At 58.8% G+C, this 27,393-nt stretch overlaps 1 protein-coding gene across 10 annotated transcripts in view; it reads left to right on the top strand.

Annotated features, from left to right (window-relative positions):
• Positions 1-4,171: 4,171 nt before the first annotated feature.
• The window catches only part of PHLDB1 (pleckstrin homology like domain family B member 1), a 44,305-nt gene continuing 21,083 nt past the window's right edge, over positions 4,172-27,393 (top strand). For 5 of the 10 annotated variants that reach the window (XM_070384123.1, XM_070384122.1, XM_070384121.1 and 2 more), the window contains exons 1-10: positions 5,522-5,626; positions 6,282-6,405; positions 7,327-7,497; positions 15,518-15,643; positions 17,344-18,689; positions 21,227-21,508; positions 21,927-22,067; positions 22,176-22,313; positions 24,841-24,969; positions 25,332-25,487. In XM_070384123.1, the coding sequence (XP_070240224.1) occupies positions 5,567-5,626; positions 6,282-6,405; positions 7,327-7,497; positions 15,518-15,643; positions 17,344-18,689; positions 21,227-21,508; positions 21,927-22,067; positions 22,176-22,313; positions 24,841-24,969; positions 25,332-25,487 (2,673 nt within the window). In that variant the 5' untranslated portion in view covers positions 5,522-5,566. Of the gene's footprint in view, positions 4,302-5,521; positions 5,627-6,281; positions 6,406-7,326; positions 7,498-12,666; positions 12,825-15,517; positions 15,644-17,343; positions 18,690-21,226; positions 21,509-21,926; positions 22,068-22,175; positions 22,314-24,840; positions 24,970-25,331; positions 25,488-27,393 lie in introns of those variants that run through there. The other 5 variants (XM_070384124.1, XM_070384118.1, XM_070384120.1 and 2 more) reach the window with 4 other exon arrangements.

The raw sequence follows: 27,393 nt of genomic DNA, 5'->3' as shown, positions 1-27,393 counted from the left end.
CAGAGGGGGCCCTTGCGCTCTGCCCCGCCACCGCCGCCCGCCGCCCGCCGCCCCGGGGGGAACGCGGATCCTTGTCCCAGGACTTTCTTGCGTGCGACTGGGCGACACTCGTGGGGTCTTGTCCGCCTGCTCCCCACACTTCCCTTCTCCCGCCGACAGAAGGACTGAGAGCCCTGCGCCAGGATAGCGGGGTACCCTGGGGGCATCTCAGCTCCCGTCCCGGGCTGGGCCGCCTTGATGGGACAGGAAAGGGATGCGGAGTCGGGCTTGAAGGCAGTGCTGTCCTGAAGGAACCACTGGGTGTGTTCAGGGGATGGGTGGCACATCTGCGGCCTCTTGGGCCCTGCCAGGGCCCCGCGTCTTTAGCGGTCCAGGAGGCTGGAGGGGGGACCGTGGGAGCCTGAGTCTCCGGCCCTTGCCACGCCCGCATAGTCCAGATTCGAATCCCTTGCGGAGTTCCCCCGTACCCGGGCTGAGCCAGGTCATCCGGGCTCCTCGGGGAAGGGGAAGCGCGCGGGCGGGGGCGGTGGGGGACTGGGAGGGGCCGCGGGGTTGCCGAGGCTTCCACGGACGCTTCCGCCGAGGCGCGCGCTAGCGGAGGCTGGGCGGGGAGTTGCAGCGGCCCGGCGGGGGACCCAGGGCGCCGGGGCGGAGCTGCATTCTGGGTCCGTTAGCTCAGCCGTCCGGGAGGCTCCGGGGACTGACTCATCGGGCCGGTTACACACAAACACAACCTCCCCCACCACGTCAGGCAACCCACGCGCAGACACACTCGGCGCCCCACCCGGCATCACCCACGCACCCTTCCCACCGCGCACTCCACGCGGACACGCCCGTCTCTCCGCCGTGACACGTGTGGGGTCCAACACACACCTAGACCTCTACCCACTCCGCACGCACGCCAAGCACCCGCCGCTCTCGCAGGAAGCCCACATCCACATCTGCGGCCCCCGCGCACACGCAGCCCGGGATTCACACACCCACCTGCCGCTCACGCCCATCACACACAGTCCGCACACACGAATGCTACGCGCGCGGCCCCCTCCCGCAGCCGCCCGCGGGGAGCCGGCGGTGTCTGGGGGCCGCGCCTTTCCCGGACCGCGCAAACAAGCGGCCCCTTCTCCCGGCACGGCCAAAGAAAGGCCGCTTGTCCGGCGTCAGCGGCGGGCGGGGCGGCCCAACACTGCGGCCTTGTCCCACCTGGCGGAGGGCGGCGAGGGGCAGCAGGGAGCCCTCCGTGCGGAGGCACCCCACCTCCACTCCGCACACAAATAAAATCACAGCCCCAAACTACACTCGCGCCTCGTTCCACCGCTTGCTCCAGCCCCGGCTGCCCGCCTACAGTCTCTGTCCACAGCTGGGTCCCCAGGCCAGCCCTCTGGACCCCTCTTTCACTCCAGAGCCTCACCTCCCGTCCCCACGCCGGTCTCCTCCTCCAAGGCCCTGGGTACCTTCGACTGCTCCCCCGGACCGTCACCCCCTTACCTTGAGCACTCGTCTGTCCCCAGTCTCCCCCATCTCCCTCGTCCCCCCAGTCGTTCTCCTTCTCGGTCCCTGTCTCTCCTCTCCCCCTCCGCCTCCCCTGCGTCCCCTGGTCTCCATCCTGTTTCCCACCTTCTTCCCCTCCTCCCCATCCTCTGCCCTAAGTCTTCTCTCCGCAGCCCTCCTTTTCCCTCACTCTTCAGTCTCCCTCTTTTATTTTTCTCTCCAAACCCTTAATCTTCCCTCCCGTCCCACCCCTCCGCAGACCCTCGATTTTCCATCTCCTAAAGTTCTCTGAGGGCTTCCCAGGTGGCGCTAGTGGTAAAGAACCTGCCTGCCAGTGCAAGAGATGTAAGAGACGTGGGTTCGATCCCGGGTCGGGAAGATCCCCTGGAGGAAGAAATGGAAACCCACTCCAGTATTCTTGCCTGAAAAGTCCTGTAGACAGAGGAGCCTGACGGGCTACAGTCCATGGGATCGCAGAATCGGACACGACTGAGCGACTAACAGTCAAGTTCTCTGCGTCCTTTCCCCTACGTCCTCCCGGCCCCTGCCCGGCTCCGGCGCCTCGCCCGCTGGGCTCCCGGCCTCAGTTTCCTTCCCTTCCCGGCCCCTTCCTCTGCCAGCGACCCTTCCTCGAGGGCAGACGCGGGCCGAAAGGATCCCAACTCGGCCTCGCTCCTGGGCCGTGCGATGCCCGGGCCACAGGGGACCGCTCTCCTCCTGGGCCGGCCTCCGGCCTTTCTTCTGGGGCCTGATTCGGAGGCTGGACTTCCTCCAATCCCTGTTGGTTCTGGACCTTTACAGTCGCTCGCCAGGGCCTCCCGCGCCCCTCGTTAAGGGACCGACCGAGTCCCCCGAACTGGTGACTCTGGGAGCCCCACGCGGGCAGAGAGCTGGGGTCCAAGTAGGGCAGAGGATCCCCGGTGGCCTGGATGCCCGGGCGTTCGCGCTGGGCCGGGAGGCCGCAAGGCCCGGCGCGGGGTCACCTGCTGGAGCCCCGGCCTCGCCCACACGGGGCTCTCTAGACACCCAGGCCTCTGCCACCTTGCGCCCGAGGAGGCGCTTGGAGGTCTCAGCTCGCAGTGGGAGAACGCTATCGAGGGCCGGGGCTAACAGCGGCGCTTCCCCAGCCCCTCCTCCCAGAGAGCCAGACACCCACCGCAGGGGCCTTTTTTTGGCAGCAGGCGGGCGGGGTTTCCCAGGACTGCGGCGGAGGCCGGAGGGGTGAGTCGGGTGGGTATAATTACAGCCCAGGGCAGTGGGCAGCCGGGTGGGACGGAAGCAGGTCGGCCGCTGGGGCCGCTGCGGGGCGCCCCGGCGCAGCCCGCTTAGCTCTCCCCGCCGGGGGAGCGGCGGGAAGAGAGGGCGCCCCCCGGTGGCGGCTCTCCGGGCCGCTGTGCAGCCCCTGGGTCAGAGCACCGCCCGCGGGCTGGAATGCCTTGATCTGGTGTATCTCCACTCCACCTGGATTGAGTTTCGGACCTGGAGCCACAGCCTCGCGCCTCCCTGTCTCTACATCTTTTCTTATCTTCTCCGTCTCTCCCTACACCTCTCTCCTTATCTCTTCCTGTTCTTTCACCTCCTTATTCCCTTCTCTTCTCTCCTCCAATCACTCTTTTCCCCCATCAACCTCGTTCCTTTACAGGCTTTATCGCCACTTGAAATCCTTGGTGTAAATAAGTGAACACACTCACTGCTCCCTCACAGAGTGATGGCGACAAACTTGACAGATGAAGAAACTGAAGCCCAGAAAAGTGAAGTGACTTAAGTTCAGGAAGCTCATACTAGTAACTGGCATATTTACGGTGCTTGGCACTTCACAGAGTGGCATTTGGTATAATACCTGAATCTCTAGGGCTTTCCTTTTGGCTCAGCTGGTAAGAAATCCACATGCGATGCCAGGGACCTGGGTTCCATCCCTGGGTCGGGAAGATCCCCTGGAGAAGGAAATGGCAACCCACTCCAGTACTCTTGCTTGGAAGATCCTACAGACGGAGAAGCCTGGTAGGCTACAGTCTATGGGGTCGCAAAGAGTCGTGGGACACGACTGAGTGACTTCATTTCACTTCACTTCACCCACTCCAGTATTCTTGCCTGGAGAATTCCATGGACTGTATAGTCCATGGGGTTGCAAAGAGTCCAACAGGACTGAGCAGCTTTCACTTTCTGAATCTCTAAGACAATCATCTTAAAAAACAACAACAACCAAACTAATAGTTTTATTGAGGTATGATGTTCATACCATAAATTCACTTAAGTGTACATTCAATGATTTTTAGTGTATTTACAGATCTGGGCAAACCATCATCACAAATAAGTTTTAGAACATTTCTGTCATGCCCCCCAAATCTGCCCATTTATAGCTCATTAGATGGTCCCTCTGACATGTCTAATTGGTTCACGCATTCCACACCTAGCCCCAGGCAAGCAGTAATCCAGACAATCTTCTTTTTAAATATAAATCATTATTCCACTTTTATAGAGAATGATTGACACTCAGAACAGTTAAATAACATGCCCAAGGTCTCTCAGCTAATAAATAAGAAAGTCAAGATTAGAATTTAAGGCTCTTGCATCCCAGTCTAAAGCTCTTTCTGTTACCCAGTGATGCCTTTCCTTCACCATTGTTCATTGTTTTTTCTTACCCCCTCTTTTGTATATGCTTATATCCCTAACCCACTCTCTTGCCTCTTCTCCCTCAGAAAGCTAAAGGACTTCCCTGAGTTGAAAGAAGCCGTGCAGCCATCTTTGTCCCTGGAAATTCTTTCCCTTGGCCAGATCTCCTGGGGAGGTGCCAGGCCGGCTTGAGCCTTGGTGTAGGTTAACGGCCTTTGCCTTCCCTCTTCCCAGGCAGACTTGGGGGTGGGCCTCAGGCCCTGTTCCAGCTTCTCTTCCTCCAGCTTGGGTGGAAATGGTGACGGAGACGATTCAGTCCAGGTCCGGAAGGGTGGAAGCTGGGAGGGTAAAATTAGTAACACTATTGCTAAGGCCTTTGGGCCCCACTGCCAGGGTCAGACACTCCTTGGAGTGCTGGCTCCTGCCCCCACTTCCTCTCCAAGTCTCTTAGAAGATGGCTGGAAGAGAAAGTGGAAGGGAACCCTGCCTTCCTAGGTCTCCCTCCCTCCCTTTGGTCACACTCTCGTCAGCTTCCCCAGTAACATTTCAGCAGTCAATAGGAAGTTTCTCACCTCAGCAAGCTGGCCAAGGGATGGGCATGTAGGCACATATTAGTACACAAAGCTCCTTCCTCACAGTTCTCAGGTACCAAAACTGTGAGCCACAGAGGGGAAGGCTCTGGAGCTCTGGAGTCTGTTTTACCTCTGGTTCTAAGGACCTCAGCTCCCTATGGTACCAAATCAGGTTGAGAACCCAAGAGTCCTATATTCTCAGTGTTAGTCACCACTGGGGTTTTTGTTTTTATTTTCCTGATTGTGTATGGGGGGTTAAGATGCTTTCTGGGGAGGAGAGGATTCAGGAATTGAGACAGAGATGGCAGCAATAGTGGCATTTCCCCCTCGTGTCTCCTTTAAGAAAACATCCTTCTGAGACCCCTGGGGAAACAAAGGGGGAGAGGCTGTGGAAGGGAGCGCCCGCTCAGCCATGCCACCTGCTTGGGGCCCCCCGTCTACCAGTGTCCCTGGAGGGGCCGCCTTGAGCTAGCTTTCCTCTCTAAGGTAGATTTTCCCCACTTTCTTATGGCTTCAGGTGCCCGAGGGTCCTCAACTGCCAAGGCCTGGGTCCTGGCTGTCAGAGGCAAGAGAGACCAGCGTACGGTCTGGGCCCTGTAGGACTTTTCGGGGGTGGGGGTCAGGGCCAGTGTGGTGGGGTAGCATCCATGCTGACCTGTGTTGTGGCTGAAGACATGGCACCACCCCCCTTCCCCTCTACACGGCCCCCATCGAACCCCAAACTCCTGAACTGCCCCCAGGTCTCCTTAGCAGGAGCTTGCTGCAAGCCGTGGTGCCATTGCCCCTGCCCTGAGAACACTGCTGCAGAACCCACTCCTTGCCCCTTTCTGCCCCGGCATCCCTGCCTCACCTGTTTTCTGCTGTGTCCACAGGAGCTCTGGGGCCCCAGGAACATGGACACTCTCAATAGGAACCAGGTGGGCCCTGGATGTAAGACCCCGGGCCTGGTGCAGGTGAGAAAGGTTAGGGCCATGGGGCAAGAAGGTGGTCTGGTGGGGACAGGTCAGCTCCTCTCCCTCCCTGTGGTCCCAGCTCAAGAATGAGAACCACACTACCTCCATGCTTGTCCCCAGGTCCCCATAGCTAAGTCTTTAGCTGAATTAGGTTAATTGGTTCACCCAGAAAATACCTTTTGAAAGTCAGGAAGTGGTTTACAGATTGACTCGGAGCTGTATCTGTTTCTGCCCTGCCCTCTCTTGTAATTAAGTTTAACAGGGGCAAGCCATGGCCAAGTGGATTGCCGTGGACAAGTCTACAGGGATAAGTCTTGATTGGTCTCCTCTGTAGCAACCTCCCCCCCAACTCTTAGCAAGCACCTCCCAGTTCTCCTTACTTTCTACTTGTTTCTGTCCTAATAGACAAAAGGGGCAGTTAAACCAAGACTTGAGATAAATCCAGTGGGACGAGTTAGTGGCCTAGATTCAGGTCTAATTACAATTTAACGGAATACTGCTCTGCACAAGATTTTGTGCTAAGCCTTTCAACGCCTACAGAGCCCTTTAGAGAGGGCAGGTGCTGGAGAGAGTGCTCGTGTGACTAGGACTAGCGTGGTAAGGTGCCAGCCTGGACTCTCTCATGATGCTCATCCCTTACCTCCACCACCTGCAGAAAGGACCCTTGGACCTGATCGAAACAGGCAAAGGGCTGAAAGTGCAGACGGACAAACCCCATCTGGTGAGCCTGGGCAGCGGGCGGCTCAGCACGGCCATCACCCTTCTGCCACTGGAGGAAGGTGAGTCTGGGGTGCATCCCAACTGCCACCCCTCCATCCTTACAGACATTCCTGCTTGGAAATCCAGGCATGCGGGGGCCCCTCTTGCTACCTGCTGGCAGTGTTCACCTCTCCCAAATAGGAGGCCATGTCACAATGCCCACCCCACCCCACCTCCCGCCCCCTAGCTTGCTTCCCTTGTCTGTGCCTCCCCAGACTAATTCTGGCTCCATGACAGGGATTAAAGATCAGCTTAGAAATCAGGAGGAGAGCCCTGAAATAGTAGAGCTCATGACTCTTGGCAACCAGTGTGGCCAAGAAGAAAGGGGGCTCTGCTCCAGGGCCATGCCTGGCCAAGGAGAAGGTGCTGGTGGAGCTGGAGAGATGGGCAAGATGGGCGTGGGGCAGACCTCCAAGTTAGGCCCTGGCACAGCCCCCTCCACCTTGCAGCTTCTGCCCTTCCTGTCTCCTCTCCTGGCGGCATTTGTTGCCCGGGTGATACTACATTCCCCACATTCTCCAAATACCAGTCCAGGAGCTCTCTCCCTCCAGGGGCCAGGAGAGAGGGGGTGTGAGGAGGGCAAGGGTTGCAGGTGGCAGAAGGGAGGGAGAGGAGGGGGGAGGGAGAGCTGGAAGAAAAGGTGGGGGAGGATAGGAAGGAGAGAAGGGTCCTGGGGAGGGGGGCTTGGAGGGACTGAGGGACTTCTGCAGAAGAAGCTCCTACTAAGTTTGCGGATCCTCGGTGTCCTCTGGGCCTTTCTGTTTCTGCGGCCGAGATGGGCTTCTACCCCTCACTGTCTCCACCAGGCTCAGGGGCCCCACAGGGTGGGCCGTGATTCTCCCCAGAGTAGGAGATGGCAGTCGAGTCCCACCGTGGCCCTCCCAGCCCCTCCCTGCCTCCTTAGCCTGGACCGGAATCTGACAGTTGCCTCCTGTCTTCAGGGAGGACCGTGATTGGCTCTGCAGCCAGGGACATCTCACTGCAGGGTCCAGGCCTGGCTCCGGAGCACTGCTACATCGAGAACCTGCGGGGCACCCTCACCCTCTACCCCTGCGGCAATGCCTGCACTATTGATGGGCTCCCGGTCCGGCAGCCCACTCGGCTCACTCAGGGTAAGGTCTGCCAGCCCTGAAGCCAGGGAGCCTCTGTTTAAAAGCTTGTGCGTGACAGGTGCAGGGGAAGCCTGCTGTTTTGGTTGCCATGGTAACTGCCTGAGTGGCCAAGTTGGGGGTGGGGTGCTCAGGTGCATCTGGATCAGGTGCATTTCAAAACCCCCGCCAGCATCCAGACCGGCTTTTCTCTGGTTGCCCCACCCTACCTCTCACACCGTAGTGGGAAGAGAGAGAAGAGGTTCCACTGCCTGCTCTCGGAGGACACGGGGAGCTGTGCAGTGGTCGCTAATGGTTGTTAGGCGAGAAGAGCTGGAGGAGCAGCGAGGGGAAAAATGGCATGGTTCCCCGATGCCAAGAGGGAGGTGTTCTAAAAAGCTGTTGAGGTTGGAAGATCAGGACAATGCAGATGGGACAAGGGCAAAAAAATCCGAGGACATGCTCACTCCTGTTAAAACACTGTTGACAACAGCGTCTGGGTCACGAATGTCTTTACCACCCCGTTTCCCAAAGGAACAGGTCTCTTTGTGGTATAAGGGAGCTCTAAAAACTGGGCCTCCTGTTACTATGGTGATGAGGCAGGTAAGGAAGGGCTTGACCCAGGTAGCACTCTGATAGATCAGGTGTGTTTGCCCTGGGCATCAGTGTATACAGTGAAGCATCATATTAGGGGGATGTGAAAAGTGGGCTTGGGTAGCCGTAAAGGATGGGAGCTTTGGACTAAGCCCAGCTCTAAGTAGGAGGACCAATGTCCTGGCAGTGTTTTCTGGGGACGTTTACCTCTTACTGGGCTTCCCAGATGGCTCAGTGGTAAAGAATATCCGCCTGCCAATGCAAGAGACACCGGAGATGTGGGTTCCATCCCTGGGTCAGGAAGATCCCCTGGAGGAGGATATGGCAACCCACTCTAGTGTTCTTGCCTGAGAATCCCAGGGATGGAGGAGCTTGGTGGGCTACGGTGCATAGGGTCGCAAAGAGTCATACATGACTGAGCCACTAAGCACACTCACCTCTTACTGGCAAGAAGCTCCTTGGCAGGGGAAATCCCACTCTCTCCACTGTCTCCCTCTCTCCTGCTTTTCACACCCCGTGGGGTCTCTTCCTTCACGGCTGACCCAGAAGACCTGCCCTTGGGTGTGTGATATGAGGGGACAGCTGACTCCATCAGCAGCAGCAAACCGGCCCTCGTCTCTTCCAGAGGGCCTGTTATCTCTCCCTCTTATCTGACTCCAGCTAAAGAGGGACCCCCCCACCCCAGTAAATTGGGGCTTTGGCCGTGCTGCCATCTGGCTGCAGACTGTCCTCTTCCATTTCAAAGAGAGCATCTTCCCCAAGATTTGGGTACATGAGAGTGAGACAGCAGAGCAGCAAGGAGAGGCAGGGGCAGAGTTCAGAGAAAGCTGGAGAAAGAGCCCACCCCCAAATCCCTCATGTTCCTGAGCAAGAACGCTCTGTCCCTGTGTGTTGTGAGCAGGGTGGAGGAACCCATGCTCTGCAGGTCTCTCCCGCCCGGTCTTTCCAGGGCAGCATTTAGCTCCGTGGGAAGAGGGAGGGCCTGGGCTGAGATGGAATTCTCAGGCATTTCCTGTGGCCCAAGTGACCCTCAACTCTTCCGCAGCCAGAAGCCCACCCTGCCAAGTATGTACCCTCCCACTCTCTCCTGACCCTAAACCCCTTCCCTTTCCCTGCCTCCCACCCCATAGCCGCCTTGTCTAGGCTAGCCTGTCTCAGAAGTTTGGCAGCCTGGGGAGGGGTAGGCAGAGGCACAAAGGAACGGGTGTTCTTCTCCCCAGCACTACCCCTCCTCTGGGCTCCAGGAGCTAAGGGTTTCCTTGTCTCATCTCTGGGGCAAGGCACCAAGCCCAGCCCTGCCTGGCCCCACTCCGGACATTCTTGGGAGTGCGTTTCCCTGGAAACTGGGTGGCTCGGGGGTGCAAGTGCTATCTCTGTAACTGTGTAACTGGAGTGTGTTTATGTATCTCCGGATGTGTTTGTGACTCTGGACTTGTGTATCTCTGTGTTTGTGTCCTTCCCTGTGTTTATGGATCAGAGTGTTCAAGTGGGGAGCAGGGTGAACTCAGGGCTGGTGGTACCAGACTGTCCACGGGTGTGCTCCGTGAAGATAGGAGAACCCACTGGCCTATCTGTGGGCATATGTGCAAGAGAACCATTTTCCCTGCCTTGTTCCCTGATCCAGCCTTGGTGGGGGAGGGGACCCCTCTTTGAAAAACCAGAGGACTACCCTAGAAATAACAAGGAGCCCTCTCTGGCTGTGCCGGTCATTGGCTGCATCATTCTGGGCACTGTGCCCAGCCATAGGCAACTTGGAGAGGCACACGTCATAACAAGCAGGGTGGCAGTGACAGGCTCTTCAAGCAGGAATATGTCTGGGCCAGGGGACGGGTGGGAGGGAAGCAGGCAGAAAACAGATGCCAACCCCAACTTGAGTGAAAGCTATGGCCACGGGGCCCTGACGGGAGGGAACCAGGAAGATCCTGCTTCCAGCCTTGTCCCCAGGTACCTTGGGACATCCCAGGCAGCCCTCTCTCTACAGAGCAAGAGGCAGATGGAGCTGGGAAGATGACCAAGGAAATGAGGAGGAATCTTAATCTGGGTCAAGGCTGCCCCACCCTGAGACCACAGTGCCAGACCACATGAAAGATCCGGGAGGGGACCCAGTAGGGAAGGACCCAGAAAGCCACGCAGCGCGGGGCCCAGGCTGTCTAGACAGAAGGTCCCCTACTTTCTGGGAGCCATTTGCTGCCAGCCCCTGCCTCTGAGCCTCCTCCGAGTCTCCTTTGCTCCCCGGGCCCCTTGCTGGTGGGTACGGGCTTCTGGGAGCCAGGATTCCTGAGTAATACAGCTGCCTCCCTCTGGGATCCAGGACGATGAACCGCTTCCTCTTCCACCCAGCTGTCAGTCCTTCTGTGAAATGGGAGGGAAGTCTTCCACAGACTGTCCTCAGACTGTCCTCTGCGATGAGACTGATAAAGATCTCGACTAATAAAGCTCAAAGGAGGGAGAGAAAAAACAAAAGCTCCTAGCTCCCCACTTCTGTGTGCCTGCCTCCTGCCCTGTTTCTCCCTGGCAGTGTCCTCTGTGTCTGTCTGGGTCTGTCCAGCTGGTCGTCACAGTTTCCAGACCGATGAATCACATTTCCTGAGGAGGTTTTTTTTTAAGCCTCCCCCTATTTTGCATTTGACCCTATATGGTTTTCCTTTTTCCTTCAGAAGGGGAATGAATTGCCTGTGCATATGTGAGTGTGTGCATGCATGTGCGTGCATGCGTGTGTGAGTGTGTGTGTGTGTAGTATGGCAGTGTGGGTAGGTGTTCAGCGAGGGTGAAAAAATTGATTGTTTCTCTAAGGAGGTTGACTTTTTTTTTAAGTTATGGAAGGAAATGGCTTTTTAAAAATATTTCTTTATTGGGACTTCCCTCGTGGTCTGGTAGCTAAAACTCTGTGCTCCCAATGCAGGGGTCTGCTTCCCCTGGTGCAGTCAAATAAATAAATAAAAATATTTTCAAAATATTTATTTACGTGGCTACTCCTGGTCTTAGTTGCTGCATGTGGAATATAGTTCCCTGACCAGGGATTGAACCCAGGCCCCCTGCATTGGGAACGTGGTGTCTTAGCCACTGGACCACCAGGGAAGTCCCAGGAAGTGGACTTTTGATTTCAGAGTCTCTCCAAGACTGAGTGAAAGGCTATCTGTGCCTCAGTGAGTGTGGAACCAAGAGAAGGACTGGTGCCTGTGGGGTTGTGTGCTGGAGAATAAATGTGTATGAGACACACTAACTGGGGTGTCTGTGTGATTCAGAGTGTGCACAGTTGAGTGGTGTCTGGCTGAGCAGGTGTTGGTGTGTATTTGAGAGAAAATGTGTGGGGCTGTGTGAGCTCTGAGCATACAGAGGACGTCTGATAGAACACAGCGTGTCCCTTAAGGTTCTGGTGTCCAGACACCAGGTCCTGGAATGCGAGGAATTTTCTGGGACTGAGGCTGGTTGGTGGTTACTTGCCTGGCCCAGAACCTCAGCATGGTCCCAGGGGCTCCAGAGGTGGGTGGCACTCTTTCCAGGCGGTAAGGTACCTCCTTGGGGTGGGCGAGCTCTTTGCTGAAGCTCTTTGCACACTTGGTTGTGGTTGGGAAGGGGTGAGTTGGCTTCCGGAACCCAAGGAAATGGGCTGGCTTGGAAGAGGCAGTTCCTGGGTCCAGTTTGGGTCATGGGGTGAGGTGGACTGCTGAGAGTGTGGGGAGTGGGGGTGGGGCAGAAGAAGAGGTGTATAGGGTGGAGACAGGAGCTAGACTCAAGATTGTTCCCAGAGCACTGCCTCGGCCTGAACTCTCACTTGTCACAGTGGCAGACTGAGGGCCAGAGCTGGACCCAGTGACCTGGCTGGATTCCTGGGACTTTCACTCTTCTCTAATATATTGTTCTTCAGTCACTCAGTCGGGTTGGACTGTGACCCCTCGGTCTGCAGCACACCAGAATTCCCTGTCCTTCACTATCTCCTGGAGTCTGCTCAAACTCATGTCCATCCAGTCAATGATGCCATCCAACCATCTCATCCTCTGTCGCCTCCTTCTCCTCCTGCCCTCAATCTTTCCCAGCATTGGGGTCTTTTCCAGGGAGTCAGCTCTTCACATCAGGTGGCCAGAGTACTGGAGCTTCAGCATCAGTCCTGCCAATGAATATCCAGGGTTGATTTCCTTTAGGATTGACTGGCTTGAGGCTTCTCTCTAATACGTGGAGCCATGGAATGTCAGAGCTTAACCTCTGCTGTCACCAAGGCCAGCCTGCCCACGCTGACCTGGGGGCCGGCCTGGCCCCTTCCCGGCGTCTGGTGACTTCTCACCGCAGAGGGCTCTCAGTGAGACCCCCGCTTCTCCTCACTTCTGCCTCCTGGCTCCTCACCCTCTGGCCTCTGTGTCCCTCCCCTTTCCTTCTCTCTGTCCTCTCTCGTGAACGCTTCCTCCCCGCCGCACTTCTGCCCCCGCCCCGGGCTGCGGGACCCCGGCGGGCTCCATGGGCGCGTGCCCCGCCGCGCCCCGCCCCGCTCCCTCCATCCCGCTCCCCTCCGCTCCTCCATCACTTCCTCTTCCCCTCCTCCTCTCCTTTGTCCCTCCCTCCTGGCTCCCTTCCCCCGCCGCCGGTGGCCGGCCCGCCCCTCCCCGGGCATTGGTGGCTGCTCGCCGCCTCGCTGCCTCGCCGCTCCGAGCCGGGAGCCGGCGGCGGGAGGTCGGCCCGCCCCCTCAAAGGCCCGGGGCGGGCCGGGGACCTGCAGGGCCGGGGTTAGCGGGGGCAAGCCGTGCGGAGGTCCGAATTCGGTGGTGAGTCCTCAGCCCCCCAGCCGCCGCAGCCCCGGCAGCCCGGCGCTGAGCAGCTCTGGCTGGGAGGGGCGTGGAGGGGGTGGGGAGGCATGCCAGGAGGGGGATCGGGTCCCCAGCCCCACTTTGGGAGCCTGAGGCTGCGAGACTCGGGTGTGTGTGTGAGAGAGAGAGAGCGAGCCCTGAACATATCCAAGTGGGGCGTCTGGGTTCGGGGCCACTCCTCAGCGGGGCAGGCTTCATCTTTCCTAACCCGCGCTCGGTGGTCCCCTCCGTGGGATCTGCCTCTCCATGGGGTAGAGGGTTCCTGGTTAGGACTAGGGGAGCCTGTCTTACGGCGAAGAGGGGTCTCTGATGGAAGGGGCCAAGGCCCTTTCTCTGGTCTTCCCCACACCCAGCCTCCTTTCGGCCAGTTCATTCTGTTTGTGTGGCCAGCAGGGCAGTTGACTGTCGCTCTGAGTGTGTGAGACTGTCTGCTGTCTCTGGGTGCGTCTGTGTGTTTCTGAGTGTGTAGGTGTGTTTGTGTGCAGTGTGCATCTCTCAGAGAAAGGACCCACCCTCTCCTTGGCCCCGTTTCTTCCCCTCCAGATGTGCAGCTCCTTTACCCACCTGCACGCAGCTGGGCCCTGAGCCCCTTTGGGGAGGGGGGACAGGAAAACAACTTTCCCTGGATGAGGAGGGGTTCTGGGGTTTCCTGCGTGGGCTGACCTTTGGCGGTGCGGGGCAGGAGTGAGCAGAGAGGAGGTTTCTTCCCAGAAACAGGCTGACCAGGCCCCCGGGGGCACGGGACAAGAGTAGGGGCAATGCCTGGGGCCCCTGAGTGCAAATAGAAAGTTAATTTGGGCAGGAGCTGGGCTACAATCAGTCCTGCTGCCCTCTTGCCTGCTCTATTAATACAGATCCAGCTCTGCTGCCTGGCATCACCTATTTATAGCTGGGGAGGCAGCATGGCCACACCCCTCTTATAGAGGAGGGTGAGGGGCAGAGGAGGGGACAGGGGACTCACAGCTAGAGGAGCCAGAGCTGAGGTCCCTACCTGCCTACACCCTCCTTGGGTGGGCCTGGCACTGATGGGCTGGAATCCACCCAGACTCCCCGGTCCTTCCCAGTCTGGACTGTGTGGTCAGGCTCCTGAGCTGCCCCCTTCTGCCCCCCCACCCCCCAGTCAACCTAGGGTTGAGTGGGTCTGTCTAGACCCTGCGAACTCATCATTAATTAGCTTGTTAAATGGCTGGAAGGAGGGGGATGGGAATGGCAGGGTTCTGTCTGAAACAGCTGTGGTTGTAATTAGGTGGACGGTGTGGCTGGCTAATATTTATTCTGGTTATAATTACTCTGTGATCAGCTCCTCTGATTGGTGGCTTGGCAGGGAAGGCTCCCTCCTTTCCTAACCACCCATCAGCCTTTAGAATTGTTTGTGCCCGCCCGCCTGGGAGGGCCTGTGGGTATACCAACGAAGTGGGCGGTTTTGTCTACTCTGTTATCTGCTGTGGGCTTCTCAGCCTGCTAGCCCCCCATCCATGGCAATACCTAGGATCCCTCCGACAGTCTGCTGAGCTTCTCAGTTGGGGGGCCCGCCAAGGTACCCCACATGGCCCAGGATGCCCTATGCCCCTGTGGCCTGCCTGAGTTGAACTGTCTCAGCATCCAGGAATGTAGAATTCCCTGCCAGTCTTAGCTCAGACTGGCATGAAGCTTGGGGTGCCAAGTGGCAGCAGATTGGGTAGATAGGAGCCTGGGGCCAGGGGCCAAGGATGTGGACAGATTTGGAAGGGTGGGTGGTAGAGAGCACCAGGTTTCTGGCTTCTCCCAACAGAGCATCTTAGGCAGAAGTGCTCCAGCCCCTGGTGTGGCGGGAAGAGGAATTCTGCCAGACAGGCTTAGGTGCTGTGGGCACACCTGTCACCGTGCACACTCCCAGTGCCCCCGGCTATGTTTTCTGACTCCCCTATGCCCTCCCCCTTCCATGCACTCGCACTTCCTGGGCAGGACTGGGCTTGTGTCTACTGCCTGGGAATGTGCTTGGCCGAGGCTGGGCCCATTGGCCTAGGCTTGGCTACACTGCAGGAGAGTCCACGGAGCGGGACAATGTCAGGCCACAGAATGCTTCGACAGAGGGAAAGAGGGTGGCAGTCACTCTCGATGGTCAGAAAGGGTGGCCGGGGCATCTGACGGATCCATGGTGTGTTTCCCCATCTCCTGTCTCAGAGCTTGTTTGTGATCCTGGAAGTTGCCACCTCTCGAACTGACCCTTCCACCCAAGTGGCAGATAGATGGATCATGAGTCCAGGTTGGGTGGGGGCATGTTGGGGTCTGTGTTCTCTGGAGAACCTTCTCCATTGACAGAGCACTGACATACACTGTCTCTTAACTCTGCAAGTCAGTGGTATTGTCCTCATTTTTCTGCTGAGAGAATTAGACTCAGGGAGGTGAAGTGACTTTCCCCGAAGATCTCACAGGTGGTAATGAAGAAAGTTTAGGACTAGGACTTAGAAGCCAGTGCTCTTTCCATTCGGCCGTGTGCTGTGGAGCCGGGCTGGGGCCTCAGGCACAGGCTGAGTCAGGGGTGGACCATGTGGCTGCTGGGAGTCCAGGTGGGGATGGCTCTTCGGAGCCTGGGGTGAGCCTGCCGGCGCTGCGGGCTGAAGGCTGCCTCAGCCCTGCCCTGCATCTCTGAGCGTGTGCTTTCTCTGCAGGCTGCATGTTGTGTCTGGGTCAGTCCACCTTCCTCCGCTTTAACCACCCAGCTGAAGCCAAGTGGATGAAGAGCATGATCCCGGCAGGGGGCCGGGCCCCTGGCCCCCCGTATAGTCCTGGCCCAGGTAGGTACCCACTTGGGGCAGGTGGCTGGTTTGGTGGCACCCTGTGGACAGTCCTCCCCCTTGCCCACTCCAGCCACACTTGTAGTGTCAGGGCGGGACGATACCCATGATCTGGGCTTGCTGCCACCTGCCATGGGCCGCTGGGGGAGAGTGCCAGGCAGTCTGGCCACGGGGAGAGATCCAAGAAGTGCTGCTTGGCTGGAACTGGGGAGAATCATGTGCCTGAGGGATGGGGGGGTGCTCTGCCAGCCTGTGTCCAACTGCCCTGGACGGTATCACCTCAGTATCTGGGACCCTGACCCTCTTATGTTACCACCAGGGATCCTCACCCTTGAGGGCTGCCTGAGGGTGCAGAAGGAAGCATCAGACTGAGATGTTGTGAGCTCTGGGAGGGGGGGGGCGCTCCCACCTGCTTGTGATCTTGTCTTTGGGCTCTGCCCCACCCCCAGGCCATGCCATGCCATGCCAACTGATGACTCAGTGGAGCAGCTGCACTTTGTGTGTGAATTATTGATCCCTAGAGGAGAGTCGGTGATTGTCCCAGGGAACCAGCACAGCCCCCACGTCAGCCCAGCTGCCTTGGGGGTGGGGTGCAGACCAGGAGGCTGCCCATAGGCCTGCCACCCCAGACTCTGCACAGGCATTCAGATGGCTGTTGGGTGACAGGGGTCATCGTGGTACTGGGACAGGTGGACACGTGTGTCAGGGACATCTAGTGGGCTGGCATCAGTGGTTTCAATGGATTGCCTGGGCATATGAGGAAAGATGGGTGGTCACTGGGATCACCAGTATCCATGGCAACTCCTCTGCCTTGGTCCCACACAGCCCCCATAATTTTGGACCAGACTCAGGCTTGCAGAGGCTTTCCCTTCTCCTCTGTGTCCTGTATACTAGGCCCTTGGGGGCTCAGAAGCCTGGGTTCCCAGTCCACTCCCTGGGTAGCTCTACCCTACCTTAGATTGTCATGCCACTCCCTCAGCTGTTTGGGGCAGTGGTTCCAGAGACTCATGGTTGGTTGACGAGGGCTGGGGCAGGGCAAAAGTAGGCTCCTGCTGGTGTGGCTTAATGGTCTAATTGGAGGCCCTGAGTTGCATCTAGTTGCTGGCCAGCCTGGCTTCCAGGAACTGGCCTTCAGGGCCAGGCCCCTCCCTTGCCTCTGATTGGATAGAGTGCTGCCGCACACACCGTCACCCAGCCCTGGAGGCTGTGTGTGTGTGTGTGTTTTCCTGGGTCTCGGCTGCATGTTGACCCCCTGGAATTTCTGGCCCGCTCCCTAGCACACCCCGCTGCTCTTTGTAGAATGCACACCCCGCTGCTCTTTGTAGAATGCACACCCCGCTGCTCTTTGTAGAATGCGTGCCTGCCCTTTCTGATGGAGAGGTCAAGGAGGTTGGGGAAACCAAGACAGGGAGGAACCTAAAAGTGCCCGGCACTGTTGTGACCTAAGTCATAAAATGTTAGAGCCAGAAGAGCCCTCTTCCTTTAGAGGAGGCAGAACCAAGGCCAGGCGATTTGGGGAAGGTGGTGCAGCAGCAGTCAGTGGCAGAGCTGGCCCCAGGACCTCCTGGCTTCTTTTCTAGGGCCTTGGCAGCCCCGCCCTGCTCGCAGGAAGTGGGGAGCGCTGGCTGTTGTGTATATGCAGCTCCCTAGGGCCCAGGAGGTGAAGATGGGGCCTGAGGCTGTTTGCATTCCCTTCACAGAATCAGAAAGCCTGGTGAACGGGAACCATACCCCGCAGCATGCAAGCCGGGGACCCTCTGCCTGTGGCAGCCACAGTTCCCTGGTGAGCTCTATTGAGAAGGACCTGCAGGAAATCATGGACTCACTGGTGCTAGAGGAGCCTGGAGCTGCTGGCAAGAAGCCTGCCGCAACATCTCCACTATCACCAATGGCCAATGGCGGGCGCTACCTGCTGTCCCCCCCAACCAGCCCGGGTGCCATGTCTGTGGGCTCCAGCTATGAGAACACTTCTCCAGCCTTCTCTCCACTCTCCTCGCCAGCCAGTAGTGGGAGCTGTGCCAGCCACTCACCCAGTGGGCAGGAACCAGCACCTTCCCTGCCCCCCCTGGTGCCCGCCCGGTCCTCCAGCTACCATCTGGGCCTGCAGCCCCCACAGTCCCGACCGAGCGGCACTCGCCCCTCTGAGAGCCCTCGGCTGGGCAGGAAGGGGGGTCACGAGAGGCCTCCCAGCCCTGGTCTCCGAGGTCTGCTGACAGACAGCCCTGCAGCCACCGTCCTGGCCGAGGCCCGCAGAGCCACCGAGAGCCCCCGGCCAGGTGGGCAGCTGCCCGTGGTGGCGATCAGTCTGAGTGAATACCCAGCTTCCGGTGCCCGGGGCCCGCCCACCAGCATTCCTGGCAGCCCCAAGTTTCAGCCGCCAGTCCCTGCTCCCCGAAACAAGATTGGCACGCTCCAGGACCGCCCTCCTAGCCCTTTCCGGGAGCTGCCAGGCGCTGAGCGGGTGCTGACCACCAGCCCCTCACGCCAGCTGGTAGGCCGAACGTTTTCGGATGGCTCAGCCACACGCACCCTGCAGCCTCCAGAGAGCCCCCGCCTAGGCCGGCGGGGCCTGGACAGCATGAGAGAACTGCCTCCCTTGAGCCCATCTCTGTCCCGCAGGGCTCTCTCCCCCGTGTCCACCCGGACTGCCCCAGATCCCAAACTAACCAGGGAAGTGGCAGAAAGCCCCCGCCCCCGGCGCTGGGCAGCCCACGGGGCTTCACCGGAGGACTTCTCCCTGACACTGGGGGCCCGGGGCCGTAGGACACGGAGCCCCTCGCCCACACTCGGGGAGTCCCTAGCACCCCGCAAGGGCAGCTTCAGCGGCAGGCTGAGCCCGGCTTACAGCCTGGGCTCCTTGACTGGGGCTTCACCCCGCCAGAGCCCCCGCGCCCAGAGGAAGCTCTCCAGCGGGGACCTGCGGGTGCCTGTCACCCGGGAGCGGAAAAACAGCATCACGGAGATCAGTGACAATGAGGATGACCTCCTGGAGTACCACCGGCGGCAGCGCCAAGAGCGGCTTCGGGAGCAGGAGATGGAGAGGCTGGTGAGCGTATGCCAGGGAGGCTGCGGGCATCACGACAGGGGTTCTGCCAGGGTGTGGGCGGGCCAGCTGGCAAAGAGGGAGGGGTGTGTGGACAGAGCCTGGGCTTCCCAGGCTTCTCCACTTCCAGGATACACCGCAGTGACCTGGATGCCAAAGCTTTGTCCCCTGAAGAACTTCCTTTGAGGTCTCTAAGGCCTGACTTCAAACGCATGCTAACTTTGCATTTATTCTGTGACACAGTGTGTGTTTTCACGTGTAAGTTAACATTTCACATGATTTACTAGAATACAGGGAAGCTCTAGGAAAACACACCATGTGTGTTTTTTAGGATGAAGCTTTGTACCTCTCAGTTTGAGAACGCAGGGCTTAATGACTAGAAGGTTGAAGCCCCGAGAGGGGAGTGGATTTGTTCAAGGTCACACAGCACGTCCTGGCAGAACTGGACTTGGAACCCATACCTCCTGTCTTTCTCTCCTGTCTTCTCCAGGCTTTTCTTTAAAAAAGCCTCTGGTCCCTCTTTCTTGCTTCCCTTTGTTGTGGTGGTTGTTTAGCCGCTTAGTCGTGACCGACTCTTTATGACCCCATGGACTGTAGCCTGCCGGACTACCTGTCCGTGGAATTTTCCAGGCAAAAATACCGGAGTGGGCTGCCCTTTGTTTCTCTTTGGCCTCTCAATGGGTGGGAGCTGCTCACCTTAGCCTACGCAGGATCATCTGAGATGGGGGGAGAAGCAGAAAACACGGTAGGCAGCCCTGGCTGATCTGTGGCCAGTCTGTGTGACAGTAATTGTGTGTGTGTGTGTGTGCGTGCGTGCGTGCGCACGCACGCACACGCACGCATGGGTGTATTTGGGGGCCGGGTGTGGCTCTGGGCAGCTGTCCTGGAGATGGCATCTGAGCTGGGTGGGGGCTGGGATTCCCCAGATAGCGCAGGGAGCGTGGGGGCTCTGGCTGGCGTCTGTACCCTGGAGCACATGCACAGGGAAATAGCTTCTGCCCTCTCTCCCTTGTGAGCAGGAGAGCAGGGTCCCTGGGGGCCCCGGGACCCAAGGATTAGTTTAAGGAGAATCAGAACAGAGGAGGTTTGTCTGGAGCCCTTTTGGAAGAAAGAGGCTGGGACAGCTTTGGGTGAGGTGAGGGTGTGGGACAGTGTGTGTGTTGGGGCGGGGGTGTCGGGGAAGGATGAGGCAGGGCCCCCCAGTCTCTTCCACAGCCGTATCTTCTATGTTTTTGCCTTGGCCTAGATGAGAATGCTTGACCCGCCCTGGGGTCTCATTCTGGAGGGGGGATAATGAGCCTGGCGCAGGCAGAGTGGTGGGCCCAGCCTCCCTCAGCTCCACTCAGCCTTCCCGCCACTGCCCCACCCCACCCCCAGGTGCCTCACCAGCCCTGACCTGCCCCACCTGCCACTTTAAATCTCAGAGGCTGCCTGCCCTGCTCCTCCCACCTCAACAGGGCTGCTTATCTGTGTCCTGGGGCAGGGGCGGGGGCACTGGCCCAGCCTCCTGGGTGCTGAGACTCTGTTCCTGGTTTTCATGCCATGGAACTGGGCAAGCAGCAGGAGGGAAGCTGGGTAAGTGTCTGGGGGAGGTCCTGACCAAACCGTGGTGAGAGACACCAGAGGTGGTGGGACGCCAGGGAGTCAAGGGAGCCTGGGGGAGGCTCCAAGTCTGGGGTGTAATGAGTGGGAGACGGGGCATGCCTGTACTGTCCCGTCTTCACCTCCAAGGCCCCTGGGAGGTGTCTGGGTGGGCTTTGTACAGGGACGGGGCAGATGGAGTGGCTGGGCCAGGGACCCAGGCAGCAGCCCCCCATGCTGGCAGGGGGCCGAGAGCTGCCAGGAGGTGGCAGGGAGCTGAGACAGGAGTAGGGCCGCGGCAGGGTGTGCGTGCCCTGAGCACCTTGCTGTGTGAACCCGCGTCAGGCCCCTGTGGGCCCCCGCATCTGTGTCCCAGCCGCGTCTGTGTGGGCGCCCACCTGTCTGTGTGCTAGACTGTGCTTATCCGTGTGAGTGTGTGCCAGTGTGCGTCCGTGCGTGTCAGGGCGGGTGTCTTTGTGTGTGCCTGCCTGTTATTGCAGGCCGGGGCTCGTGCTGTGTCCTTGTGTGTGTCAGTGCTGCTATGTTGGGGTGTCTCTGTGGGTCCTGGTATCTTTGGATCAACGTGGATCCGTGTCAGCATGAACACCTGAAGTGTTTATCTGTATTCTCACCATGGTCTTAAGTGAGAACGTGCTCACCAGCGTGCGCTCCTGAGTGTGTCCCTGTGTGTCCACCAGGAAACCCACCTTGGGGCAGAATGAGAAGGGAGACAGGAAGGCAGGAGGCGCTGGTCACCTGGGCAGGGGGCGCACAGCCTGGTTCCCCCCGCCTGCCCCGGGGCGCCCGCCCTCCTTCCATCAGCCTCCCCAGACCTTGGGCCCAGGGCTCTCCTGACTTGATTCTGCATCCGAGCTCCTGACAAGATGCCGAGCCTGGTTCTGGGCAGCCTCCTGGCCCCAGGACCGTCCGCTCATGCCCTGCTCTGTCCGCCCTCCCAGGAACGCCAGCGCCTGGAGACCATCCTGAACCTGTGCGCCGAGTACAGCCGGGCTGACGGGGGACCTGAGGCCGGGGAGCTGCCTAGCATAGGGGAGGCGGCCGCAGCCCTGGCCCTGGCCGGCCGGAGGCCCTCACGAGGCCTCGCGGCGGGCACTGGGGCCCCGGGGCGCGGCAGCGAGGAGCCTGGAGGCGCCGCCCAGCGCCTGTGGGAGAGTGTGGAGCGCTCAGACGAGGAGAATCTCAAGGAGGAGTGCAGCAGCACTGAGAGCACCCAGCAGGAGGTGGGACCCAGTGGGGGCTGGAGCGCGGGTCCGTGGCTGGGGGCTGGGGTCCGAGGAGGCAGGCACGCAGTGGGTACCAAGACCCTGCGAGCAGGCAGTAGCGGAAGTCGGGGACACTCAGGGCTGAGAGGTGTAGAAATGAGGAGGCAAGGAAGAGGGGCAGGTGCTGATGAGTCTCCCAAGCCATAAATATGCTTTATGACCTACCTTTCCTCGGGGCCCCACCCAGGCCTGGCTCTCAGCGTTGAGTCCTTATTCCCTGCAGCCGAGCCATGTTGCTCTTCTTGTAGGGAGGGGAATTTCCTCCTCTCAGTCCAGCTGCTCCTTCTGAGTGTCCTGAGACACAGCGATCCATTTTCTTAGTCTCGTCCTGGGAGGCTCTAGGCTCCCCCAAGCTGACGGCCCCCCTCCCCTCCAGCACGAGGATGCCCCCGGCACCAAGCTCCAGGGAGAGGTGCTGGCCCTGGAAGAGGAGCGGGCTCAGGTGCTGGGGCGAGTAGAGCAGCTCAAAGTCCGGGTGAAGGAGCTGGAGCAGCAGCTGCAGGAGTCGGCCCGAGAGGTGAGAGCAAGGGCCCTGGGTGGGACTCTTCCCAGGCTCAGTGATAACCCCAAGCGTGGCCTGAGCTGCCCTGAGTGGCCTTGACATGGACCCTGCTGTGATCTGCAGGCTGAAATGGAGCGGGCGCTTCTGCAGGGGGAGAGGGAGGCCGAGCGGGCGCTGCTGCAGAAAGAGCAGAAGGCGGTGGACCAGCTGCAGGAGAAGCTGGTGACCTTGGAGACGAGCATCCAGAAGGAGAGGGACAAGGTAACCCACAACCTGGCCTGGCTCCATGCTGGGCGCCAGCAGCCTGGGAGAAGAGGAGAGGGGCCCTTTACCCCTTACCTCACTGTCCATCCCGCAGGGGCAGGGGGCCTTGTCCTTGGTGGAAAGTACCAGCGTGGAGGGTGCTGCCAGGGTCTGGGCTGGTGTCTGGGGTCTCCTCTGCCTGGGTTTCTGTTCTCCCTCTGGGTGCCTGGGTGCCTGCCATTCTGGGCCCTCCGTGCCCCTTCTTGGAAGTGTCGAAGCCCCTTCTTGGGTGGTGAGCACTGCCCAGGTGACCGGTGCTGGGGATTGATTCAGGTCCAGCCCCCGCATTGGAGGACATCCCCTCCAAGCAGGGCTCTGGGACTCAGGACGTGAACTTTGGGAGATGTCCCGCAAGTCTCTGCTTCCCCTGAGCCTTCAGGATCTGCAGCCTCCCATCCCAGGGGGTCCCAGCTCCTGCCCCTGCCCCTTTCAGATTTCCTGCCAGCCTGCAGGGGCCGCTCCGTCCCACAGGGGCCGTGCCAGCCACTCCCAAGATGCCCAACAACGTGCCAAAAGCTCCGAAGTGGAGAGGGGCCACCTCTTTCCGGACTTGACAGTATTTTTCCAAGAATTAATTTTCCTTCTGGATTTTTTGGAGAGTGTCTTCCTCCTGCCCCTCAATTTTGAAGCTCTTAAAAATTCGTTGACCTTCCCATCCTTTTTAAATTTTTTTATTTTTTGAGCTTTGGCTCTGGCCCCCAAAACCACACTCCCAAATTCTGTGCCAAATTAACTCCACGCTTACCAACCAGGCCTGCACTAACGCCCTCTCTAATCACTGTCCTGGGCTCTCCGCATGCCCCTAACTGCCAGTGCCACCCACCCAGGCAGGGCTGAGCCGTGCCTGCTTTTGCACTAACTCCATGGGCACCTGTGTGCCCTTGGCCTCTCCCGTCTAATGTTGCCTCCTTCCTTTCTTGGTGTGGGACCCCAGGGTTTTGATCAGAAAGGAATGGACAGCAGGTACAGCTGAATTTTCTCAAGGGGGCATTGGCAGGAGGGGTCCAAGAATGGGGAAGGCTGGCTTGGCTGAGGAGCCTCTCGGCCTGAAGACCTCCTCTCAGTTGGAAAAGCCAGGGTGCGGCCTCCATAGCTTGTTGGCCGTTTCCTGTGCAGAGGAGAGGCAGGCTGAGGTCCAGCCATCATCTGCCTTCCCTCCTGAGCAGAGGGGTAAGGAGGTCAGTGGTAGTGGCATGGCCGGGGAGGGTGTGGACAGAGGCTGTCTGCCACCAGTGGCTACCCTTCTGAGTTTTCCTCTGGGGCTTCCCAACTGCAGATACTCCAACCAGAGGGTGGGAAGAAGGGGTAGGCCTCTTCCCTATAGGGCATCGTAGGCTGAGTCCAAGCCTGGGGAAGTGCTTAGATCTCAGAAACTGGCCTGATCATGTCCCCCTCTCCTGGATGGGGATGGGAACCTCATGGAACTGAGGGGTGGGTAGAGGAAACAGGAGGACTCTGGGGTGATGCTCAGCATTTTAGCAGGAACCTGCCTAGCCTCATTTCTCATTGCCCTGGCATTGCCTGAGGTGTGGACTTTGCCTTCTCTCTGGGCCCAGTTATTTGAGGTGGTGGTGGTGATGGTGATGGAGATGGTGGTGGCCATGGTGGCAGCAATGGAGAAGTTTCCCTTAGCTGCCCGCCCCAGCCCATGGCCCCACTCTGGCTTTGGAATCCGTAATCACAGTCTCTCCTCTGCCTGTCCTTCGGAGGGGGTGACTCACCAGCCCCTCCCCTCATCCCCCTTCCCGCCCTCAGAGGTGTCATCTCACCCCAGACAGAGCCATCCACCTCCTCTCTGTACCCACTCCTGGGGCTCCTATTACCATGGCGACGGCCGAACTAATTGCAACCCTCATCCTGCTGAAGTTCAGGCTGCAGAGCCAGCACCCCACCCGACCCTGGGCAGGAGTGGGGGAGGCTAAGGGGGTTGGGTTGGGGTCCCCTCCGCTGCACTGCTGCACTGCCGTAGCTTCAACATCCTCGGCTTGCAATTCACACCCAACCCCTGGATTTAACCCTCACCAATTCTACTCTTTTTTTCCAGGGCTAAATTTTGGTCTCTGGGCAAGTGGGAGAAGGGGAGGGGCAGGAGCTGGAGGCTCCGGGTTTGTGATGTGGAACCAGCTTTGGCTTTGAGCGGTTTGGAGAGAAAACAGAGGGCCTCTTCGTAGGACCCCCCCATCCCCCAAACCTCTCTAGTTCAGGGGATTCCAAGAGACCAACATTTCTGCCTGGCCCACACCCTTGCTTCGGACACCGTCGCCTGCACCTGAGTCCGGTCTCGCACCCCGGCTCCTTGCCTTTCCCAGTCTGCACCTCCTCCTCTTGACTGTCTCCTCTTTCGATCCTGCTGCTTTTCTCCCCCGCCTTCTCTGCTCCCGCCCGCCCCGCGCCCCGCCCCGCGCCGCCGCGGCCCCGGGCCGGAGTTGAGGAGTGTGTGTTCTGTTTCTCCCCTGTGCCCGCCCCCTCCGCCTCCGGCGACCAGGAGAGGGCGGAGCTGGCCGCGGGACGGAGGCACCTGGAGGCCCGCCAGGCGCTCTACGCCGAGCTCCAGACGCAGCTCGATAACTGCCCCGAGTCAGTGCGGGAACAGTTACAGGAGCAGCTGAGAAGGGTCAGTTTCACCAGCCCCCCCTCCCCGCCCCCGAGGGCCGCCCGCCCGGAAGAGAGGAGCGGTGGGCCGGGAGCGCCCGGGCCCTGCAGTACCTGCCGGACGCCAGGGTCGGTGCTGTGGCTTGGAGGGGACAGGGAAGGATGGGGGGGTTGGGGATGGAGGTTCTCCTTTCTGCTGCTGCAGGCCGCGCTGCCCGGGAAAGCGGCAGGGCCGAGCGGAGGAAAGAGGGCAGGGTGGGGGCAGGGCCCCGCCTCCGTTTCCCCGGGTCCAGCCCCCAGAGCTCTCCCCTCTGTGGCCTGGCCTTCCAGGCACAGAGTGGGATCGTGAGCACTACCCGACCCCCTTTGTCACTGTCATTCAAGGAGGCCGAGGCCCTGGAGACGGAGACGAAGCTCTTTGAGGACTTGGAGTTCCAGCAGCTGGAGCGGGAGAGCCGCGTGGAGGAGGAGCGAGAGCTGGCGGGCCAGGGGCTGCTCCGGAGCAAGGCCGAACTGCTCCGCAGCATCGCCAAGAGGAAGGTGCGCCCGCCCCATCCCGGGCAGTGCCGGCTTGACCTCACCTGGCTGAGCCTCGGTCTCATCATCTGTAAAACAGGAACAATAACACCCTGTTGTTATCATTAAAGGAGATGATGTATGTGGAAACAGCATAGGATGTGGTGATCATAGTAAGCACTCAGGGAACAACAATAGCCATTGTTTAGAAACTCAGACACGCGCCCCCCGCCCCCCCCACTTCCCCGCCCCCCTCCAGTGGAAGGTGGATGGGGCTCACATTCGGAGCTGGGCACTGGCTGGGCCGGGAAATGAGAGATGGAGATGGAGGACAAGGAGGAGGGAGCTGAGGAGGAGGCTTGCCCCTTGTGGAGCTCTCTGTCTGATGCTGAAGTGCTGGGACACAGACCTGAGATCTGGATATTAGAGCCAGCCTGGGGTCCTAGAAAGGCATCACTTGGGTTCCAGTCACAGCTCAGCCCTGGTTCAGCTGAGCTGTGAAACAAGGGGACTGGGTATTGCATCTGTCTTGGTCAAGTCTGGTGCTTTAGATGCTCTAAAATCGACTCCTGATCTCAGCCAGACCCGGACAGGGTGATGGATGAGGATGTGTTAAGTAAGAGTTAGGAAGATGTGGGTGAGGAGAGGGGTTGGATGGCCCAGGTGTGTTTGTGGATACACATGTGTGCATGTGCACTTTGCCAGGCTGGAGGGAGTAGGTGGGAGGTGAATGCAGTGAGATTGGGGAAGGGTGTCAAAAAGTGGGGCTTGATGGCTAGTCTGAGTTTGGTGGTAAGTGGGGGAGTCACTGAACTTCCCCCTGAGTCCAGATCCCTTGCTTCTCTCCCTGAGCTGCTCTGCTTTACAAATGCATTTACCTATCAGTGAAATGAGCATAAGGGCACCTGCCTCATAAGATAGTTAAGTAACACATGCAAAGCAAAGCATTTACCAGTGTTCTTCGGTCCTGATAGGTTCTTAGTAAATGACAGATCTTGCCTGATTACCACTTGGTCTGCTTCAGTCTGTTTGGACTGACCTCAGATTTAGTACAGCTCCCTTCTTCCCTCCCTTCTCCTATGTCTTGCTCTTAATGATGCTAGTTTAAGGCCTCCTCTTTCAGGAAGGCCTCCTGGGATAAACACAGCTCATTTCCACTAGCCCCCATCCTTCTCTCTCACTTAGTATCTTTTCATTCCCTTTTAGCACAAGATTGTTGAGCCAGGCACTACACTAAGCCCTGTTGGGGATATGGAGACAGAAAAGACACTGACTTTGTCCTTGGATCAGACAGCTGGGGCCGGATGGTGGTGATGAGAGATACATATTCATGAGTAGCAGTAATCCAAGGCAAATGGTGATATGGAATAATTTGAGCATAGAGCAAGGAGCAAAGAAATTGAGTGATAATCAGGGGAGATGTTGGAGAGAAGATAGTGTTAGGTCTGGTCTTGGAGGAGAAGTAAGCTCCCAATGGGTGGAGAAGACAGCATTCCTGGCAAAAGGCACCGTATAAGAAAGGCCCGGGAGTGGACACCTGGGCGGCCAATGGTACAGCAGGGCCAAGCTGCGGGCATGCCAAGGGCTCAGGGTGGGAGGGAGGCTGGAAAGCAGGCCCAGGTCCAGGAGCCCTTGAGTGCTGGCTGAGGGGCTTTTGCTTTATCCTGTGAGTAGTGAGAAGTCGCTGAAAGATTTTGAGAAGACTGATCTACCCTTATTCATGGATTTAAAGAAAATTATTCGCGTACTATACATTCTGGGCTTTCCTAGTGACTCAGACGTAAAGAATCTGCCTACAAGGCAGAAGACACAGGTTTGATCCCTGGGTCAGGAAGATCCCCTGGAGAAGGGAATGGCAACCCACTCCAGTATTCTTGCCTGGAGAATTCCATGGACAGAGGAGCCTGGCGGGCTACGGTCCATGGGGTCG

This window comes from Bos mutus, chromosome 15 (assembly GCF_027580195.1).
Source record: "Bos mutus isolate GX-2022 chromosome 15, NWIPB_WYAK_1.1, whole genome shotgun sequence".
Lineage (NCBI taxonomy): Eukaryota > Metazoa > Chordata > Mammalia > Artiodactyla > Bovidae > Bos > Bos mutus.
The sequence above is the reverse complement of the archived record's forward strand: the minus strand, read 5'-3'. Positions and strand labels throughout refer to the sequence as shown.